The 23271-nt window shown below is 42.5% G+C and overlaps 1 protein-coding gene across 1 annotated transcript in view; it reads right to left on the reverse strand.

The window, feature by feature from the left end:
• LOC144201947 (MAGUK p55 subfamily member 7-like) overlaps window positions 1–23271 on the reverse strand; it is a 64640-nt gene that overhangs the window by 17333 nt on the left and 24036 nt on the right. The window contains exons 7-11 of the mRNA XM_077724819.1: window positions 20254–20307; window positions 13727–13900; window positions 13104–13184; window positions 12917–13010; window positions 12652–12760 (exon numbers count right to left, since the gene is read on the reverse strand). Of these exons, the coding sequence (XP_077580945.1) occupies window positions 12652–12760; window positions 12917–13010; window positions 13104–13184; window positions 13727–13900; window positions 20254–20307 (512 nt within the window). The remainder of the gene's footprint in view (window positions 1–12651; window positions 12761–12916; window positions 13011–13103; window positions 13185–13726; window positions 13901–20253; window positions 20308–23271) is intronic.

Raw genomic sequence — 23271 nt, forward strand, 5'->3', positions numbered from 1 at the left:
TATATAACAAGTCTGGCGAAAATCCCGTTTTTCCAATCGTGAAAAAGTCGAAGAAAAACGTTCCATAAATAGGAAATATTTGCATATCGTTGGGGAGTATGTATGTCAAAAAATAGAGGTAATACACAAGATATGCGGCGAATGCGCACTTCGGCCATAGGTGACGTTCGTAAGACGAGCTGGTGACGCGGCTTGGCTAGGGGGTGAAAAAATCCCTCGTAAAGGATTTTTGGAGATTGTTCAAAATAAGGGAAACCTTCCAAAAATAATGCACTCGATGAGTAAAAAGCGCTAAATAAAAAGTAATCATTATATCGAGATATAATAAAAACGGAAGTACGCCGTGACGCGCGCAGGCCTTGCGAAATAAAAGAATAACGGTTATAAAGTCGACATAGACGGATAAATAGGATAATAACGTTATTAAAAAAGATAATAAATTAGTTGGGACGTCCCTAAAAAATCCTAAAGAAATATATTAATAGAGTAACATTTGCCCATTGTTTGATCCAGAATGGGCTCTGGGAATAGTAAAGAATATCCAGCTGATGTGAAATTCATGCAGAGACATTTTCCTGACAATTGCGCCCATATAGAAGAATGGACCAAGAAGAACCAAGCACATGGTTGGGGGGGGAATTGTTAGTGGAACCTTTGCAAACTATTCAAAGGAATTTAGAAGTAAAAAAAGCTGTAAACAAAGGGAAAAAGCAAGAAAAAATATGTAAGCAGCTAGAAGATATTCAAGTTTGGATTGAACAAGCTACTAAACGAGAAGAACAAAGAACTGAAAAGAAAATCAAGAAGGCCACACAAAGAAATACAATGGCCGCCGTGGTTGTTAGGCCCTTGGATGAAACAACAGCAAGAAGCCCACTTTACGACCAGCCCCCCTACACAGATGCAGACACTCCTCACCCAACATTCCAAACACCCCTGGTACGGACAAAAAGAGGGGAGTCACCCAGTGTTCCTCCCACTCCTTTCACACCTCTCAAGGAACAAAGCATATGGCATGGAAAACTACCCCAAGATGGAGTCGGAGAAGAGGACCCTGAGCATGTAAATGCCACTACAGGTATGAACCAAAATCACTTGGGTTCGATTGTCTCCCCACAGATGCAGACGAGAGCACAAAGAGAAAGAAGGGAAGAAGGACAACTCTACCCTTCACTGGTGGCGTTCCAAGAGCCTCACTCCTACCCACCACAATGGGCACCACCAGGTCAGATATATCCTATGGTTGAAGTAGCAAATCCACATTTTCAGGTGAATGGAGATCAAAGTAGAACCATTCTCGTTCACCGTCCATGGACTGAGTCTGATTACACTGAAGCATGCAGAGGACTGGGAGACCCGATCAAGAACCCGACTGAGTGGTCTAACAATTTTGAACAACTGAGACAAACCTTCCACCTTAACGGAGCAGAGACAAAAAGAGCGTTCATCATAAGTCTGAGACACAACTTTTCCAGAGTGAGAGGAAATTTTGATGAAAGAGATAAACAAGGGAAAGTTCACCCACACGACTCAGATGACCTAACGCAGTCAGTAGAAGGAGTCCTGGCCCGAGTGCGAGAGACCTGGCGCCCAACGCCATGTTATGATAAAATCAGGGCCACAAGACAAGAACCAGGAGGAGTCCATAAATTTAGAGCAAGATTTGAGGAAGTTTTCAAAACCCATAGTGGGATTCCAGAAGACCAGAATGAGCAAGGGGTGTACCAAGCCCAACTAAGACAAACATTTCTGGAAGGGCTCCTGCCCGAAATCAAAGGTTTCGTACAAAAATACTGTATCACATACCGAACCTCGCCCATGAATCAACTCATGGAGTGGGTGATTCATGCTGAGGAGAGACACCGCCAAAAACAGGCAAGCTCAGGAGTTAATGCTTTGACCCAAGCCATGGCCTCGTTGGTGAACCAAGACTCATCACAAGTGTTTTACCAACGAGGACGTGGGAGGGGAAGAGGTCGAGGAGGACATGACCCACAAAAAAGAGCAAATGAAGAAGACAGGTGTTACAAGTGTGGAAAAAAAGGACACTTTATTCGAGACTGCAAAGCTCAACTCAAGGGAAGAAAAAGACCCCCACCGTACAACGTTGAAAGTGAATATCGAGAATGACGCCAGAAGAAAGAGGAACGGAAGCCTGACACTGAAGAGGAAACTGAAGAAAGCGATAGGGAGGACGAAGAAACCCCCTGCTCGCCAGCAGAAGTGTTAGACTTAACCGAAATCATGTCCACCCTATGGGAAAGAGATAGCAAACCATTCTACACCCTACTGGTAGGACAAACACAAATACCAGTAAAATTTTTGTGCGACACTGGAGCAGATAAATCAGTTATCAAAGACAAAGTACCCGGATTGATACCAGGAAAGGAGTGGATCACTGTGATAGGGGCAGGAGGACACACGGAGCTGTTGAGGAAGTCAAGAAAAATAAGTGTAACAGATGAAAATGGGCGAAACCATGAAGCAAAATTCGTCCTGAGTAAGAACTGTCCTGTGAACCTCTTGGGAAGAGATCTTCTCCGTAAATTAGAAATTAGCCTTATTCCCACAGACGATGGCATGAAACCAGTCCACAGGTGGGAGGAAGCAGGGATTCAAGTGGTTGAAGGTCAAGAGGAGCCTCATACGTTTTACTCCCTGGATTTAACAACACAAGAGCCCTCATCTGTAGTCAAACATTTGAAATCCAAAGTTGAACATGTGGATGGACAAGAACAAACTCACTGGCCATTACACATCACTGTGAAATTTGGGAAAGCTAGAATGGGATTTGTTAAACAATTCGAGCGACTGGGACCACAACCAGTTCGATTGGAGTACCTGTACTCAACAGCAGATGGAGACGCAGCCGCCACGGTGGACTTGCCACCTCAAGTAAAAAAGCTGCTACAGTTTGATATAACGCCCCATGTGTCCATAAAGAGGAAACCTCACAGGCCCTGGAAGGACCTGGGATGCATGGTGGAATTCTTGGAGAGCAGAAGTGAGGAGTTGTGGTCGCATCAGACTCCCACAATCAGCATACTAACAAACACCTCATATGGGACAGTCACAAGGCAGAAGTTGAAGTGGATGACTCGAGCGAATCCAAGAACACATTTGACTGCGTGACAATATTACATACTCTTACAAGCTGAAGACTTCCCTACAGTCCCAAGTACACTGTGGGCCAAATCAAAAGCAGACGTAGGAAAAATGAACACAGCAAATGAGGTAAAAATTCAACCCAAGACATCATTCCGACCAAGAGCCAAACAATATGCCCTCAAACCAGATGCTATAGATGGCATCAGACCAGTAATTAAAGAAATGCTCGAAGCAGGCATTATAATTGAAAGTCCAACAAGCGAATGCAACACTCCCATCTTTCCCGTGAAGAAAGCAGAGACGGGTAAATGGAGATTGGTTCAAGATTTAAGACAGGTCAATACAGCAGTGCAAACAAGAGCACCCTGTGTTCCAGACCCACATACACTCTTGAATGAGTTAAAACCACATCAAAAATTCTTTACAGTAATTGACCTGAGCAATGCATTTTTCTCTATTCCATTACACAAAACGGCCCAAGGCTGGTTTGGTTTCACGTTTGAGGGAATCAAATACACATACACAAGGCTGCCACAGGGGTTCTGTGACAGCCCTACAATATTCTCACAAGAGATCGCAGCATGCATCAGTCAACATGAACATAAAGACACCACACAGATCCTAGTATATGTAGACGATATACTGGTAGCCAGTCCCACAGAAGAGGAGAATAAAGAAGAATCCATCAGATTATTCAAGCATCTAGAGCGAACTGGCAACAAGGCGTCACTGACAAAACTGCAGTACTGCCAGGAGTCAGTCACCTTCCTGGGACATCGGGTCTCACAGGAAGGAAGACAGCTAACAGATGGAAGACGAGAAGCTATCCAACAATGTCCGAAACCGCAGACAAAAAAGCAAATGATGGCCTTCTTAGGCCTAACTAACTACTGTCGGAGCTGGATTCCAAATTATGCAGAGCTAACTCAGCCACTGCTAAGCATGATTTATGCTACTGAGATGACAATGAGGGATCCAGTAACATGGACTGAAGAAGGGAATCGAACATTCCTAGAAGTGAAACAGCAAATTTTGGAATCAGGAGTCCTAGCACTTCCTGACTACGAGAAACCATTCACCCAAACGGTGACTTGCAAAGAGACTTTCATGACATCAGTGTTATTACAACCATATGGAACAAAGATGAGACCAGTAGCGTTCTACTCAAAACGACTGGACCCAGTTGCAGCTGCTCTACCTTCGTGTGTACGAGCAGTGTGTGCAGCAGCGTTAGCCGTCCAGATGACAGCTGAACTTGTGCTGTTCCATCCACTCACACTCCTAGTCCCCCATGAAGTGGATCTACTGATAACACAAACTAAAATGTCATTTCTGTCACCAGCAAGACACCTAGCCATAACAGCTACACTGTTATCGCAACCCCATCTCACCATCAAGCGATGCAATACCTTGAACCCAGCAACGCTGATACCAACTGAAGAAGACGGAGATCCACACCAATGTGATGAAAGGACCAGCGAAAGCTGTAAACCTAGACCAGATCTTAAAGACACTCCTATTCCAGACAGCACCTATGTATATGTAGATGGATCAGCATCCAAATCAGAACAAGGAAAAAATCAAGTAGGATTCGCAGTCGTCACAGACAACGAAGTCTTATGTGCAGAAAAACTGCCATCTAATCTCTCAGCTCAAGCTGCAGAAATTATAGCGTTAACAAAAGCATGCACATTGTTTAAAAGTAAAAAGGTCACAATTTATACAGACAGCCAATACGCACACTCAACTCTACATGTATTTGCTGCACAATGGAAGAGGAGAGGGATGAAAACATCTACAGGCAAATCAGTAGAACATGCTGAACTACTAAAACAAATGCTTAATGCAGTACTACTTCCCAGCCATATAGCTGTATGCAAATGTAAGGCACATACTAGAGGCAACAACAGAATTAGTAAAGGGAATGCCAGAGCAGATACAGCAGCTAAAGAAGCAGCACAAACATTTACTGCACAGTACACACAACAACAAAAGAATGAGTCAATCCCAAAAACAGTATTAATTGATATGCAAAACATTGCACCACAAAAAGAAAAAGAGGCATGGATAGATGAAGGTGCAGAACAGTCTGCCGATGGTCTATACACAACAAAAGGCCTACCATGCTTACCAAAGAATTTATTCCAAATGGTAGCAAAACTGAGCCATGGGAAATCTCATGTCTCAACAGGGGGGATGATGGACATGGTACAGCGTGTGTTCCATGTGCCAACAGGTCTAAATACCTACTTTAAAATTTTTTGTAGGAACTGCTTAATTTGTTGCAGGCATAACGTGCAAGGTAACCTCAGACCTAAACGGGGCCAATGCCCAAAAGGTACGTACCCTTTTGAAATTATACACATGGATTTTATTGAATTATCCAAAAGCAACCACTATAAATACTGCTTAGTCTTGATTGACTCATTCTCTAAATGGACTGAGATAGTCCCAGCCAGATCACCAGATGCATTAACGGTGGCGAAAGCCATCTGTAAACACATAATCCCAGAACATGGGATCCCCAGAATTATCTGGAGCGATAATGGCGCTCATTTTGTTAACAGCATAGTCCAACAAATGGCAAAACATCTAGGAATAAGTTTAAAAAACCACTGCTCATACCATCCGCAGAGTGCAGGACTGGTAGAGAGAACAAATGGTACGATAAAATTAAGACTTAAGAAAACCATGGAAGAAACAAAAAAGCCATGGCCAGAATGCCTACCAATTGTTAAAACTTATATGCGGATAGTACCAACTAGCTCGGGATTAACACCTTTCGAAATAGTTCATGGAAGACCATTCCAACTCCCCCTATGGGAAGGTGAACCATGGCAAGAAGCAAAGGGCGAGGCGGATCCACTCACAGAGTGGATGGTAAAGATGTTTAGAGAGAAACTCATCCAAGATACATGTAAGCTGCCATTATCCCCTTTGTCCCCCTTGCAGGAGGTGGTGAAGCCTGGTGACCAAATCCTGATCCGAGCCATAAAAAGGAAATCCTGGTCTTCTGCGCGCTGGGAAGGTCCGTTTGTGGTCCAACTCACCACCCCTACAGCGGTAAAGATTGCTGAGAGGTCTACGTGGATTCACCAATCTCAGGTCAAGGTGGTTCGAAACATAGGGGACTGTGAGTAGACTGCAAGCCGGACGGTATCAAAACCCTTGACCCTATATTTGGGTTTGCCCACAGCATGGAATGTTCGCTGTGCAATGGTGCAGATGGTTCAAAATGCATTCCTTTTAAGGGGAGTGAAAATATCAGTAAGACATAAGAGATTTACACCTGTACAATTTAAACCACATGATTCAATTTGGGGTAGTGATGTCCCTGATGATCACAAATTATGGTCCACCTCCGAGAAAGTCATACTGTCACTACTTCCACAGATTGGAGTGGGTAAAGTTATGCTCCGTGTAGAAACATTGAATTATCGGATGGGACTGTTTATTAACCAAACTATCAAGGCTCTACAGGGCATAGCAGATGAATTACAAGCCCTTAGAGAAATGGAGCTCCAAGACCGTATGGTCTTGGATTTGATAACAGCCAAGGATGGAGGTGTGTGCGCCATAGTCGGAGAACACTGTTGTACTTTCATCCCAGATGAAACCGGTGACGAAGGTAACATTACTCATGCAATAGCGGAAATGAAAGCCTTGGCCAACGCCATGGCCCAGGATCACTCAGCCATAGGTGCATCACTTTGGTCATGGTTAATATCCGGGTCGTGGTTCGCGATTCTGCTTAAATTTTTAACACCATTACTTGCAATTATGTTACTCTTCTGTATTTTTTCAATGTGTATAATTCCTTGTATGAAAACTGTGGTTCGAAATACTATCCAGCATACGCTGGTAGCTTACAGCGACATACAGTATCACCGCATGACATGCCGCAATGAAGATTCTCCCACCATTTTGAAATACGAGGAGTAACGGTATGTTGAGTCATCCGGGAAATTGTACACGTTTTAACTTCAAAACTGTGTTCGCTCATAAAGAGGGACACAGAGGGATTTTCTTATATAACCTTAAAACTACCTCACGTTTTTCACCTGTGCCTTCACAAATGATTTTATTATTTTCTTATATAACCTTTAAACTACCTCACGTTTTTCATCTGTGCCTTCACAAATTATTTTATTGTTTTCTTATAGCTACCTCACGTTTTTCACAAGTGCCTTCACATATGACTTTATTGTTTTCCATACTCTTTGATAAGTAACTGTTAATGATGTTTATATTCTAGTGCCTTAGTAGGAGGGATATAAATTGATGTTAAATGAAAATTCTTTCAAAGTTACTAAAGGGGGGAAATGTGAAGTATGAATGTATTTTATGCTTATTATTATTGTCTTTTAGTTTACATAGTGTAGTCACTGGAATAGAATTTTGCACCATCTAGTGGTGACTCTCGTCACTACCTCTTTTAGTTAGTGGGGTGCTATCTCTTTCAAACCCCCATTCCTTTGTGTATTTCCACGCCTTACGTTTGTCTGTGTCACATGATCCTGTGCTAATAAAACCAGGTTGTTTGTAGGGAGTCGCCAGGAATTCCTAACGGTCATTCAGGAAGATAGACTAACTTTCTGCTCTGGCTACTCTGGCGTCCTCCTTCATATGAAGTGGTTTAAATTCTCATCACGACTGGCTGTGTGTTTCCTCTGCTCCGATATTATTGAATGTATATGGTCTTAAACCTGACATGCATAATCAATATTCGGAGTTTGTCAGAATCCATTTGTGGGTTTTTGATTGTCCACCTGCCTTTTGAGGATTCATCACAAATACCCGCATTCATTCTATCTTGATTCCAAGTCGTAATTATGTTGATGTGAGCTGAGGAGCTTGATTTTGATAGTTTACCAAGAACCCTTTAAATCAATTTGATGATTTAGGTGGTTGGCTAATATCAAATGTGAATGTAAAGTACATTTTAATAGAATCAATTTAGGGGTCACTTTTCCCACATTTTACCTCACTTTTGCATTTTTACCTCCAGTAAACGTAACTCTCTCTGACGTGAGTAGTCCCTATCCACTTTCACCTGAGAGTTTCCCTGGACTCCATGGTCCAGCCTCCACAAGTCTTGCTGCAGCCGCTGCACTTTGTCATTCATAAAACCTGTATTTGGCAGCCATACCAAAGTAATTTAATTTTCTGCATGACTAACACATGTCAGATTGGATTCACAAATTACTAGGTGCAGGTAAACACCACTGATCTCATCCCATTTTCTGAACCGCTTTATCCTCATAGGGGTCAAGGGGGGTGCTGGAGCCAATCCCTGCCATCACCGGGCCAGAGGCGGGGGACAATCTAAATCGGTGGCCAGACGATCGCAGGGCACAAGTAGACAGACAACCATACATACTCACATCCATACATAGGGACAATTTAGAGTGTCCAATTAGCCGACCATGCATGATTTTTGAATGTGTGAGGAAACCCACGCAGGGATACCCGGGGCGAACATGCAAACTCCACACAAGTGGACGTGACCTGGATTTGAACCCAGGACCCGACGCGCTAATCTCTCCACCATCGGGGCGGTGCGCTGGTAAATACATTTTGATGTCAATTTTAACAATCTGATAGTAAAAATTAGCATTTCAGCTTAATACTCACAGGTTATGTGTATATATAGTTTACCGGAAATTACTGTGATTTCTTGCCCACTCACCTTTCCTTACATCCCCTCAATCCAACCCTTGTTTTCTCTTCTAATCCTTGCTTTGGTAGCCCCTCATACATGGTACCCTCTTAAATCCAATCATCTTGCAATAGCACCACTATGTTAAATAAGTAGCATGTGTATTTATTGATGCATTTTCTTTTTTTGTGTTCTTTTATTTTTTCCTTCCTTCCGTTGTCCCACCAAAACCATTGTCTGTCCACTACTTTCTCTTTCAGCAATAGACTACTGCACGCTCATTGCGGGAAGGAGTGCTTCAGCAGATATTTCCTCCCATCAGCTATCAGGCTCTTTAACAAAACACATGGCTTAATGTTAAGACCAATCGTATGTATACATGTACATCTATGTACAATTGTGGTCAAAAGTTTGCTTACACTTGTGAAGAACATAATGTCATGGCTCTCTTGAGTTTCGAGTTATTTCTACAACTCTGATTTTACTCTGATAGAGTGATAGTGTTGGGGTTATTCTGGGATACTATTATAAATGTGAGCATTAATCATTATATCTATGTATTAATGTGCTTGCAACGGAGACAACTGCTCAGTATAACTGTTACCGAGGCACACTTTCCCCTGCAGCTGGTTCCGAGGACGTTTAATTGTTTTTGCCTATTCCGAGGAATTTTGACCTGACATCTCACCCCGACTCCGAAAACTGTTGATCTGGGTTTGCAATGAAGAGCCGTGAAGGACTCTTGATTCCAGCAGAAGGCTATCAATCTCCTCCAGAAATACTCGCATATTGTTTTTACGTTGTGACGCTCGGTTCGCCTGATATGGAATTGTTTTGCCGAATAGAGGCTTGTTTGTTTAATTTCTAATGGAGTTTGATTTTGAGTTCAAACCTTAATTGTTATTATTGAATACCTGATATGCAATTATCGTTACAGCTGTTGTTTTGCTTACATAATTGGATTAATCAATAACCGTGTAATTGTTTTGATTTGTGGCCTTAAATGGCAGGAGAAATTGCCACTTTCCAGAATCATTCGTGACGAGGAAGATGTCGGAATGTTTTGTCCCTTGAAAGTACATCATCAGCGATGCCAGTTTAATGAAATAAATATAATTGAATCAGATGTCCCCCCTGTGTTGTTTCATAATTATATTAAAGTATAATTATTGATGAACTTAACAGATAGGAACAGATACTTCTTTGTCACTAAAAACATTCATGAAGTCTGGTTCTTTTATGACTTTATTATGGGGGAAGAGAAAAAAGTGATCAAATCTGCTGGGTAAAAAATGTTATTACAGCAGCGCTAATATTTGGTAACATTTCCCTTGGCCATTTTCACTTCAATTGGGCGCTTTTGGTAGCCATCCTTAAGCTTCTGGTTGAATCTTTGACCACTCCTCTTGACAAATTTGGTGCAGTTCAGTTAAATTTGATGGCTTTCTGACATGGACTTGTTTCTTCAGCATTGTCCAAAAGTTCTCAATGGGCTTTAAGTCAGGACTTTGGGAAGGTCATTCGAAAATCTTAACTCTAGCCTGATTTAGCCATTCAATTACCATTTTTGAGGCGTGTTTGTGGTCATTGTCCTGCTGGAACACCCAACTGCACCCAAGACCCAATCTTCGGGCTGCTGACTTTAGGTTATCTTGAAGAATTTGAAGGTAATCCTCCTTCTTCATTATCCCATTTACTCTCTGAAAAGCACCAGTTCCAGTGGTTGCAAAACAGCCCCACAGCATATTTCTACCACCACCGTGCTTGACAGTAGGCAGAATGTACTTGGGGTTACCGGCCTCACCTTTTCTCCTCCAAACATATTGCTGTGCATTGTGGCCAAACAGCTATATTTTTCTTTCATCTGACCACATAATTTTCCTCCAGATGGTCTTATCTTTGTCCGTCTTGTCCGTCGGTCTGTCCGTCGGTCTGTCCGTCTTGTCCGTCGGTCTGTTCGTCGGTCTGTCCGTCGGTCTGTCCGTCTTGTCTGTCCGTCTGTCCGTCTTGTCCGTCGGTCTGTCCGTCGGTCTGTCCGTCTTGTCCGTCGGTCTGTCCGTCGGTCTGTCCGTCGGTCTGTCCGTCTTGTCTGTCCGTCTGTCCGTCTTGTCCGTCGGTCTGTCCGTCGGTCTGTCCGTCGGTCTGTCCGTCGGTCTGTCCGTCGGTCTGTCCGTCGGTCTGTCCGTCTTGTCCGTCTTGTCCGTCGATCTGTCCGTCGATCTGTCCGTCGGTCTGTCCGTCGGTCCGTCTGTCTTGTCCGTCGGTCTGTCCGTCTTGTCCGTCGGTCTGTCCGTCTTGTCTGACGGTCTGTCAGTCTTATCCGACGGTCTGTCCGTCTTGTCCGTCGGTCTGTCCGTCTTGTCTGGCGGTCTGTCCGTCTTGTCCGTCGGTCTGTCCGTCTTGTCCGTAAGTCTGTCCGTCTTGTCCGTCCGTCTGTCCTTTTTGTCCGTCCGTCTGTCTGTCTTGTCTGTCTTGTCCGTCTTGTCCGTCTTGTCCGTCTTGTCCGTCCGTCTGTCCGTCCGTCTGTCTGTCCGTCTGTCCGTCTGTCCGTCCGTCCGTCCGTCCGTCTGTCCGTCCATCCGTCCGTCCGTCCGTCTGTTCGTCTGTCCATCTGTCCGTCCGTCTGTCCGTCCGTCTGTCCGTCTGTCCGTCTGTCCGTCCGTCCATCTGTCCGTCCGTCTGTCCGTCTTGTCCGTCGGTCTGTCCGTCTTGTCCGTTGGTCTGTCCGTCGGTCTGTCCGTCGGTCTGTCCGTCGGTCTGTCCGTCGGTCTGTCCGTCGGTCTGTCCGTCGGTCTGTCCGTCGGTCTGTCCGTCGGTCTGTCCGTCGGTCTGTCCGTCGGTCTGTCCGTCGGTCTGTCCGTCGGTCTGTCCGTCGGTCTGTCCGTCGGTCTGTCCGTCTTGTCCGTCAGTCTGTCCGTCTTGTCCGTCGGTCTGTCCGTCTTTTCCGTCTTGTCTGTTGGTCTGTCCGTCTTGTCCGTCGGTCTGTCCCTCTTGTCCGTAAGTCTGTCCGTCTTGTCCGTTCGTCTGTCCGTCTTGTCCGTCCGTCTGTCCTTTTTGTCCGTCCGTCTGTCCGTCTTGTCCGTCCGTCCTGTCCGTCCGTCCTGTCCGTCCTGTCCGTCCGTCCTGTCCGTCCTGTCCGTCCGTCCTGTCCGTCCGTCCTGTCCGTCCGTCCTGTCCGTCCGTCTTGTCCGTCCGTCTTGTCCGTCCGTCTTGTCCGTCCGTCTTGTCCGTCCGTCTTGTCCGTCCGTCTTGTCCGTCCGTCTTGTCCGTCCGTCTTGTCCGTCCGTCTTGTCCGTCCGTCTTGTCCGTCCGTCTTGTCCGTCCGTCTTGTCCGTCCGTCTTGTCCGTCCGTATTGTCCGTCCGTCTTGTCCGTCCGTCTTGTCCGTCCGTCTTGTCCGTCCGTCTTGTCCGTCCGTCTTGTCCGTCCGTCTTGTCCGTCCCTCTTGTCCGTCCCTCTTGTCCGTCCCTCTTGTCCGTCCGTCCGTCCTCCCGCCCTTTATCAGTTCACTGTAAAATGCCCTTTCGCGTTTCCTCCTTGTTTCTGCCTTCTCTGATGTTCGACCCCTAGTTTTTGCCCAAGGACCACGAGTATGATCTCGACCACGACCCTGTATCTCGCCTTATGGATTCTGTAGCTCTGCCTTGGACCATTCCCACGGACGTCACGGCTCTCGACCCTCGCATCATCCTCCCTGGCACGCCTACACTACTCCCTTGTGCCTTCACTCTGTCAGGGTGAATTGCAATGAATAGACATCATCACCATTAAAGGTGTATTTATGGCTGATTCGGGGTCTTTTGACTAAAATCCATAACAATGCTCCAGTTCTCATTTGCTTTCAGTTTGTGTGAACATGAAAATGATTTTTACTTCTTTACTTACATAAGGATGTACATCCAGTAAACACACTTTGCCCTCAGCCAACACGTGGTGAACAGAGTCCAGACTTGTTCCATAGTAGTGTCCCCTATACCTCGCATAATCTATAAACCTGAAGGCCAACATAACACATTAAAGATAGCAGATAAAATAATGATTAACGAAAAAAATCACCTTCCATTTCAAAACAAAGATGAGTGGTATAGAATGTCCAGAATGCAAGTCAGACTATAATTTAATGAGTCTGGAGAGGAAATGTTTTATGTACCTGTGGTTGAGGATGTCCTCTTCAAATCTCTGGACAGATACAAAATGGTAATCTATCCCGTCAATTTCTTGGTTTTTCTTCTCGCGTGTGGTGTCTGAAAGAGAAGATGTTGGCAAGCTGACGGCAAGACCCCCAATAAAAATAGTTTATGGGAAGAAATAGTGAGTAGATTTATTTTTTGCTTTACATGGTACAGTTACACCATAGAGGTCAGGATCTGAGATCAGAAGTCTTTTCTTCAATTCGGTGACACCAACACCGCTTGGCCCTCAAAAAATTAAAAAAAACAAATAAATAAATAATATAAATAAATATATATTTAACATTGTTTGTGGTCAAAACTAACAAAATTGACGAGTCGAACAAAACTCGAATAGCGCACATGAATAGTTACCATTAGTCAGTAACTTTTGTGGCTATTATACCATCGTATAATTTTCTTTCATTTAGAACGAGTGAACCAAATACTGTCATCCTTCAGCACTTCATGGTTTCAACATTCACAGGTTCAGTAATTAGCATTTTTTTATATTAAGTATAAAAAAAGTTAATAAAATGTAAAAATTCACACTGAAACTCGCAAGTGAAACACACACATATACATTATATATATATATATATATATATATATATATATATATATATATATATATATATATATATATATATATATATATATATATATATATATATATATATATATATATATATATATATATATATATATATATATATATATATACTTGATACAGAAACACACTTTTGAAGAAAAAAAAAACTTCCTCTGTTGCAAGATTATTTCATACTTACCAACAAAGACCACAAGACAGATTCTTTCTTTCGGATATTTATTGTAAGGGATGACTTGTATGTAAGGAGGTAGACAAATGCAGTCATAAGCTCCTGAGCTCCACCTTCTGGACCGAGATGCTTTTTTGGCCCAATTGCACTTTTTTCCCAGTCGAAAACTCCTCCTCAGACCAGCTGAAATAAATAGAGAGTGAGAGAGTCATATTAATAAAGATATGTTTTGGGAGTCAACTGTTAACTGATAGTGTTGATCAACAATAGCGACCAAGATGGATTGTTAGGGTTATTAGTCTTACATTATTATATATGCTCGCAATGAAGAACGCTTTGCTTTACTTAGCTTATTCACATTAGAAAAGTCATTTTATAACATCTCTTTGCAATCATGTAAATTGATAGATCTGAAAATACAACTTCAGGAGCAGGTTAAGAAAGAGTGAGATCAATTTAAATAGGAAAAAGGTTTATTGCCGTCTGTAGGATGGTTGGAGAAGGCTCAGACAGCTGTGAACCTCTCAGAGTCTGTCGTCTTCGCAATTCTCTTTGAATGAATACTGGGTCAGTCTTTATTTAGGAAAACAGGGTAATATTTTTAAGACAGTGATGTAGGACAGAGTTTATGCAAACAAAACTTTGGGTTTAGATGATTAGACATTTGCAGGTTTAAGTTGTACGCAAACACGATATTTTTATAGCTCACACAAACTGCAGCAGCCTATCTTATATTGCGCGTTTCGAACAAACAATTCCAAAGCGATTTGGCCACATTCCACAATACAAGAAAAACAATTGCAAACCCTGTTAGCCAGCCTATGTATTTCGTCAGGCGAACAAACAATTGCAAGACCAGCTAGTTAGCTATCTTACAATTCGTGGTGCGGACAAACAATTGCAAGGCCAGCTAGTTGGCCTATCCTACATTCCACTGTCTTAACAAACAATTGTAAAACCAGTTTGGCCACATGGTTCGACATGAACCAACAATTATTAAGCCAGTCGGCAGGTCTACCCCACATAAATGCACGCTCCTTAGTTAGACCAAACAAATGAAGGTCAAATCATCTTCATGTCCATTGTAACTAGGCTCTTTGAAGTTAATAAACGGTGAAAAGATGTGTTTAATGCCAAAATGAACTTGAACGAAGACCCCTCAGTCCGATTTTCTCTTGCAAGAAAACTACAGATGTGTCTCCTGTCTCTTTTATTTGTGCGTGCATTTGGGAGAAAAAAACTAGGCCTACTCGGCATGAAAAGCCGGCAGGCCTGCTTAAAATGTGATGAACGAAGACTTTAAATAGGAGTTGAGCTAAATTTAGCGGAAATACTGGCATTTAATACGATTAAACCATAGATCGCATTGTTCGTGAATGGGATACGATAAAAAAAGTACGTGTGATACTGGAGCTTATAAAACTGCAATTAAAATAGATATTCCAGGTATTAGGTATACAAAATGGAGGGTCTTATTGACGGTTAGATGTCTGTGTTAGTGGTACCTGAATGTCCTGTTATTTTACTGGGATGAGATGGCCTATTGAAGCTTGGCCTGGCTTTGATCCGGTCCGCTTGCGGGAAGATGGTGGTTAAAATACGAAAATAAATTCATAACGGCCAATTAAATGTTTTGCTGGGTTGCTAACCTGCTTTCTTTAATTACACTCTAAACTTCCCAAATAATACACTGACTGTGGTGGGAAGTGCCCTGTTACTGCAACTGCTGATTTGATAGAGACGAGGCAGAGTATTGAAAATATGAACTCTCTCCATGTGAAAATTTGGTGCAAAATGACTGAGGGCCTGATAAGGCCAATGAGGAAAAAAAAGCACAGGTCACTCAGGCCGACTTTGTACATGGGGCCCGCGGGGCTACCGATTGGACGGAGTTAGAAACAGATCTTGATTATATGCAGTCATTGAACGTGCACCTTGTGTGGCCGAACAGCACACGTGACTAAAAATTTTGGACCCCATCTGTGAAGACATTACATCAACTGGCCCTTGGGGTTTCTCAAACAAATGTGTGTGCAAAAATGTTTTTTGATCTGGGGTTTTGATCTGTGATTGCAGCATATTTTGGGATTATTTGGTCTTGGAATTTTTTTTTAGATATGGTTGGTTACCGGATAAGGAATTAATTTAGCTTATTATGGACTAATGGTAGTCTTCTCCAAAATGCAATATTCACAGCTAAAAAGCGACATTTCAAACATACCTCGCTGGGGAGGCATTTGTAAAAAATGCAAAACAAGGAATTTGTGACAGACAAGATGTGTTTGAGAGGAGAAATCCTGCTTTTGCAGTCTATAGCTCACAGTTAGCGGCTAAGAGCGTGCTTCCGTTAAACATTTCAGAATAAGAGCAAAACATGGTCTGCAGGAAATGCAGTGTTCTAAGGTTACTTTCGCATTTTTTGAATTTTAAACAAAAATGTTTTTCAAGGTGATAGTCAATCTGTTTTTAAAAAAGAAAAGATTTGTTTGGCTTCGAAATTGGGAATAGAGCAAAATAGACATTTTTGACTAATTTGTTGATTTCGAAGGACTCTTTATGAAAGAAAACTAGCTTTTGGAAAGTAAAAGTTTATTATTTTTTTTTAATACTGTTTTTGAATAGTTGGTTTGTTCAAAATACTTTATAACGTTAGAGATCAGCTGGTTCGAGTAAAAAAGGATGAGAAAATTTACAGTATTATGACATATTGGTGAAAATTTGTAAGGAAACGCCTATTAGAAGGTTAGTTTCTCTGATTTAATTCTAATTTCATTGATGATGATAGGCAGAATGCCAAATTACAAGTCCATAACTATCACTTATTTAGGTATTTTGCCGAGTAAATGCACCTTATGGAAAAGCACTACCAATTTCGTCACGCGCAGTTTCTGGGTGTGATGACAAGTAGGCTTTTGCTGTTGATGATGATGACAGGGCCTATGTCCGATTATTATTATGTCCGATTATTATATTATGTCTGATTATTATTATGTCTGATTATTATTAACATTATGTCTGATTATTATATTATGTCTGATTATTATATTATGTCTGATTATTATTAACATTATGTCGGATTATTATTATGTCCGATTATTATTATGTCCGATTATTATTATGTCCGATTATTATTATGTCCGATTATTATTATGTCCGATTATTATTATGTCCGATTATTATTATGTCCGATTATTATTATGTCTGGTTATTATTATGTCCGATTATTATGTCCAATTATTATGTCCAATTATTATTATGTTCCATTATTATTATTATGTCCGATTATTATGTCCAATTATTATTATGTCCAATTATTATTATGTCCGATTATTATTATTATGTCCGATTATTATTATTATGTCCGATTATTATTATAAACCTTATGGTTCTAAGATCTACTAATGAAAGCCAGAGTGTGGAGAATTCCTGGCTTCCTCAAGAATTTGTGGGTTTTCTCCAAGTACTCCAGTTTTATCCCACAAACCAAAATTATGGATGCTAGACTGGTTGAACACTCTAAATTCCCTTTATTAGGAGTGAATGGTTGTCTGTCTTCGTGTGTTTTTGATTGGCTGGCCACCAAGATATCAATCAATCAGGTATCAAGGTGGAAAAGGATTCGGAAATTTGAAATAATTTTTTCTAAAATTGCCAATAAGCCGTTTTTCAGGGATGGCGGCGACAAAGAAAAAAACTTTTCTTCAAATGAAGTTTTTGATGAGAATACAGCAGCAGTACTTCAAATGTGAAACTTGGCGTGGAGGAATTATAATCTCCTCTATAAAATGGGAAATTTGGGACCAAAAAAATAATAATAAATTGGTACATCAACTTACTTGGGTGAGCTGCTTTTAACAAAGCTGGCTTGAGTCATGGGAAGTCCTATGTCTCCACATGGGTGATGGTGGCCTTGGCACGGTGCCGCTACACAATTTATAAGGGTTAAATCAGTTGAAGAGCATGCTTAACCTGTGCTCGGCATATAAATGGACAATTTGAAATTCCATAGAACCATTGATTTATACTGATAAAGGCACCCAGATTGTGTTACAAAATAATTGGCTGGATTGACAAAAGGTTCCATATCTTGTTATGAAATCACGGCGTCTAAATAACGAGTTCAACCGGACAACAACTTATGAAAATCCTATTTGGTAGACCATACAAAACGTCCTTATTCGCTGCACGATTGGAACTGGATGATGAGGCTAATCGGGCTGACTACATAATAAGAATCTTTAAGGAACTGCATTGAATTTGGGTTAGAAGAAGGAGACTCATCCCCCATGTAGAAGGAGACTGGCAAGCAGCCAGTCCTCGATGTCGGCCCCACGCTTGTCGCTTGGCTGGTTGTAGTCCCAGAGGCCGGAGTGGGCGTTTAGGTCACCGCCGATGATCACGTCGGTGTTCGCCCCGATCCAGGTGAGGTCCAGTTCGGAGTTTCGTCCCGGATCTCGGCATGGGGGTGCGTAGAGGTTGTGCACCGTCAGCCAGCGGTGCCGGGTCACACGTACCTTGATCGTGGACGACTCCAGGAGGCCCCGCAGGGAGGCGCCCAGGTTCATGAAGGAGAGGTCGTCTTTGATCAGGGTCATGAGTCCGCCCCCGGGTTGGTCTTTGGGGCGGTCGGCACGGACGACAGCATACCCCGGGAAGGTCGGGGTGGAGTCTTTGGCCCACAGCTTGCTTTCCTGGATCAAGCAGATGTCGTACTTGCCTTCGACCATCCGCTTTTCCAGCTCGGCAGACTTTGTCTTCACGCCGTCAGCATTCCACTGCAAGATGCGCAGCGTGGATCTCTTGGCTATGTTGCGGATGTCCGTCTTTGGTTTTGGGAAGGGTAGGAGGGGGTTTGGAGGATTGGGTTGGGGTTGGGAGGTAGCCGGTGTCGGGGTGGTGGCACATTGTGGGCAGGACCAGCTGTCAGATGGCCTCATAGTTGCCGCAGCATCACGGGTAGTGCCTGAGCAGGACTGGTGGTAGGGGGCTCTGCAGGCTCGACAGGTGAGGGGCTGAGTCGTCTTGGCGATGGTACGCTGGCAGCCGGTGCATTTCACTTTGTGCTGGGAGTCAGACGGGGGTCGAGCTGCAAGGTCGGCCGCAACGCGGCCGGCGACTGTCTCGATTCGGGGCCTGTGCAGTGGGCATCTCCATAGGGACACAACAAATCCGCCCTCCTGAAGGGGGAGGGCCGGGAGGTTGGCCTCCGTGGGCCACGCACCTCCAAGGGCCGGTCTGGAAATGCCGGGAGAGGCCACTGCAGGCCGACTGTTTGTGGCATAGGGCGGGGCAGGTAGGGGCGGAGCAATGGAGCGGAGGTTGGCCGCGACGGATCGGACGGCGGCAGTGGTGGCAATCTCCGTCAGGTCCCGGGTTCATTTCAACATCTCCGGCAAGGAGGAGGAGGCGGGAGGCCAGTACCGGATACCAGGCCCCCCATCTTAAAAAGGGGAGGGGGGGAGACTCCAGGGTCTCGGTGGCGCCAGCTCCCTGACCGGGCCGATGGTCCGAGTCGTGGGGTGCGCGCCTGACGAAGCACATTCGCCCAGGGGTCTGGTTGAATGGAAGGGGCCACGAAGAGGCTGTGCTTGTTCCCTTCCCTGTACTTTGGCGAGGTTGTTGGTAGGCAGGTTGTGTTAGTATGCAACCATCAGATAACGGGAACCCAGCTTTGCGTTTTTGACAGGCAGTGGATTTACTCGTCCGGCGGACGAGTTGCCTTTTCTTGGGCAGCATTGTTGGTCGACTGATGAATCAAGTAGCAAGATGTGGGTGGGACAGGGAAATTGTAGCGACAGGCGGCAATAAATAATGGATTTGGTATTTTTCATTTTTTGGATTATATTGGCTGTCAAGAGACCCATGTTCCTGATACTCCGGATTAACGCTTATGATGGGAGTTTATAAACGTGTTGAATTTGGTGTGAATCAGACAATGTTTTTGAAAACCCGAAATTTTTTTGATTATCAATTTTATACTCTATAATTAAGTGGTTTGACGCAAAACCTAACCTTAATCACTCGCAAATGCCTAAAGTATTAATGTAAGAATTCTCATGAAAATCGGTTCAGCCGTTTCTGAGCCCATAGGGAAAGAACAGATGCACACACAGACATACACACACACAAAGTTCCATTATAGTAGCATTGTAGCATGGCATCATGGCGGAATGGCACAGTGGCGGCATGGCGGTATGATAGCATGGTAGCATGGTAGATATATATATACAGATAATGTCTCACAAGCAAACATAACATTTAGCACAAGCATATTTGCCATCCTTGAGCTGAAAACAGGTGGAAAACTTCTGGACTCAAAACATTTGCTGTTCCAGTGCTTTCATTTAAAGATTAAACCTATGAATTATTCAAATGATTAGTGTGTTTGAGAATTTGTATTTGTTTTCCTGGTAGCTGTTGTTGTGACTTTTCATGTATCGCTCTGATTTGTATTTTGTTTTATATCACAAGTCCTATTTTCATTATCTTTTCATCATCTTTCATTATAAGATTTCTGTGAAGTAAAAATATCTTACCAACATGGACTCCAGTTACAGCTCTGTAGTCAGCATCTTCCTCAACTGAAAGAACTAGAGTCATTAATATAAACCTCAGTAATTCTTCCAACAAAGAAGAGGAGTGATAGCACATTTTCTAATTCCAATATACAGCTCTGTTCCTTTGTAAATTCTGATATTTAGATAGTTAGATTGAGAGATGCCACCAAGAAATTAGAAATATCAGAGATCATGTAAGGTTAATTACCATAATGGAGATTTTCAATATAACGCGTGATCTTCCGTGATCCTTCACCACTTCCCATTGTAAAATTTTCGCGACTTCAGAACATCACATTTGTTTTATATTAAGTATAAAAAAATTATAAAAACTTCAAAAATCACGCTCAAACTGGGAGCCTATGTGATCATTAATGTTTTTCAGAAAAAAAAGAAAAAAATCAGACAGGCATTGTCGTCATCATTGACTTGACAAAAATCCTAAATGTCATCATACCCATCTGCGTATGACGAAATTGGTAAAAATGTGAGCCCCGTGTGACCTTGCGGCGGACGCAGTTGCACTTATTTGAAAATAGAGCTCGCTCAGTGGAATCCGAGAGCCTCGGGCTCAACGTACTGATGATGGTGCAAACTCTGGGCAACGTGACGACGAACACCATCGATCTTGACTGAAAATAGAGCCCTTTGGGCAGTTAAGATTGCTGAACCGTGCGGGGGAGCGAAGTGGAAGTTTAATTCCCCCAATACACTGACAGCAATAAAGATGAAGAATGTGGTCTTAGTACTATTAGCTACTAGTGCTTGACAGTTTCAGGTCCTGGTAAAAAAAGCATATTTTTACCAAAAAAGAAACTGCAATCACAACTTCCCATCAAAATCTTAAAGCACAGAAACCCTCTTGCACAAGCTCGTCCTGAAAAGCGCCCCTACAGCGCCCTCTGAAGATTTCGTCATTTATTCAATGCCTCTCAAATATGACGAAAAACATTTGGACTAATGCTGCCAATAACCTGTTTTATTCTATTTTTAAGTGGAGAGGACCTATTTTCACTGCAAGTAGAGTAGTTGTACATTGTTTTTATTTAGAGATTATACATACTTAGATATTAATACATTAATTTGTATTTATTTCTATGGGAAACGGTGATGTGAGATAAGCTTAAACAAATGGGCTCAGTCCCAGAACGCATGAAGCTCGTATCTCAAGTTATAACTGTAGGCGCAAGTATTATTTATTAAATGTAAAAAATAATAAATAATTAAAAAACATGTAGTAGTATTAATAATAGGGGTGATCCTAATTTGCATTTTTTTTAATTATCGTGGCCATGTCTGGTTGACATGATATGCGTTATTTGAAAGATTACTATCATAGCAAACGACTGTATTCACGAATCACCTAAGAATTACAAGCTTCACAAACGATACAGCAATATATGGAAGATGACACTGCAAGGTCAACTTGATGATTTTCTTGAAATCTATTTAAAAATAAGTGCTGAAAACACGGATGCTGTTAGGGCCTCTGAGACTCCCTCCTAAAGTCTGACCTACCTTAGGCAGGTGAAGGAGTGTCTTATCTGATTATAGGTTGGAAGAAGAAAAGGTGAGTTTCCACTGCTGCAGGCAATCGCATTATAGGCTGATCGGACACTCTGAATTGCTCCTAGGTATGGGTGTGTTCCCTGTGATCGTCTGGCTACCGATTCAGGGTGTCCGCCACCTCTGGCCCGGAGTCAGCTGGGATAAGCTCCAGCACCCCCTGCCACCCTAATGAAGATAAAGCGGTTCAGAAAGTGAGATGAGGTAAATGTATCTTTGGTGTGAATGACTAGTTGTTGAAAGATGGATCCAAACACAAACTCAGGCACAGTGAATCAAAACGCGTAATAATATTTATTAACAAGAGAAACCCGCAAAAATGGGAATATCTTGAAGTGAAGACAAAAGCAAACAACACTCGATAGGTCGATATGTTCTGTTGATGCCAATCTAGCGGCTGGAGTTCTTTTGTCAAATTAGTGTGTTCGCCGTAATACTGGGTGTATTGACAAAAGAACTACTTATCCCAGCATGAACCATGCACGGGCGAAAATGAAGTCGAGGCTGCTTACCGTAGTTGCGAGACCTGTAGAGGGAGGTGTACCCTATCGACTGATTTATATTATTTTATCGTGATAATTTTAATATTGGTCCATATATAAGGCACACTGAATAATAAGGCACACCGTCTATTTTGGAGAAAATGTAAGACTTTTAAGTGCACCTTATGGTTGTGAAAATACAGTATATGTTTCTTGAGTTAACCTAATTGACCACTTAGGGAAAATTCTGAAGACACACGAAGGGGGTTATTTTCCCTCCAATATAATGACAATAAAACAGGTCATTCTTGACTAAAACAAAAACAAATGTTGTTCTCTCTCAGAAGCCAGATTAAATTAAATAAGTACATTAATTAAATAGACTAGACTGTATTAGATTAGACTATCAGCTTTTGTTATGGGGTGTAATATTTACTTTTGCGTCAACCAATTTTCATAGAACTGTTAGTTTTGTATTTTAGGTGCTAACCACAACATAGGTTTTCTGGTATGAGTCAAGTGATTGGGTGTTGTGGAGACATTTTTTTTATTTTTATTTAAAGGCAGAAGCCTCCTAAATGAGACATGAAAACCCAGGGCTGCAGGATCCATATACATTTATTTATTCATTTTCTGAACCGCCTATCCTGACAACGGGGGATGAACCTTGATGATTGCATCAATTTCAAGGTCTTCTGTCGTTAGGAGTAAAGCGCTTGCCATTATTTTCTCCATTACTTCTCATGTGTCTTTTAATAAATTTAACAAGCATTAAAACCAGATTGTGTCGACCTTAAACGTCCAAATGTATTTTGGTCAACATAGTTTCTAAAAAGGTGTATGCAGACAAAAAATTTCAACCTTTGTTGTCATCTATAGCATTTGTGGAGGAAAACAACTAAGAATATAACAGAACAAGGGGAGTTTCTGAAAATACCCCAGTCCGACC

Source organism: Stigmatopora nigra, chromosome 9, assembly GCF_051989575.1.
Source record: "Stigmatopora nigra isolate UIUO_SnigA chromosome 9, RoL_Snig_1.1, whole genome shotgun sequence".
Classification (NCBI taxonomy): domain Eukaryota; kingdom Metazoa; phylum Chordata; class Actinopteri; order Syngnathiformes; family Syngnathidae; genus Stigmatopora; species Stigmatopora nigra.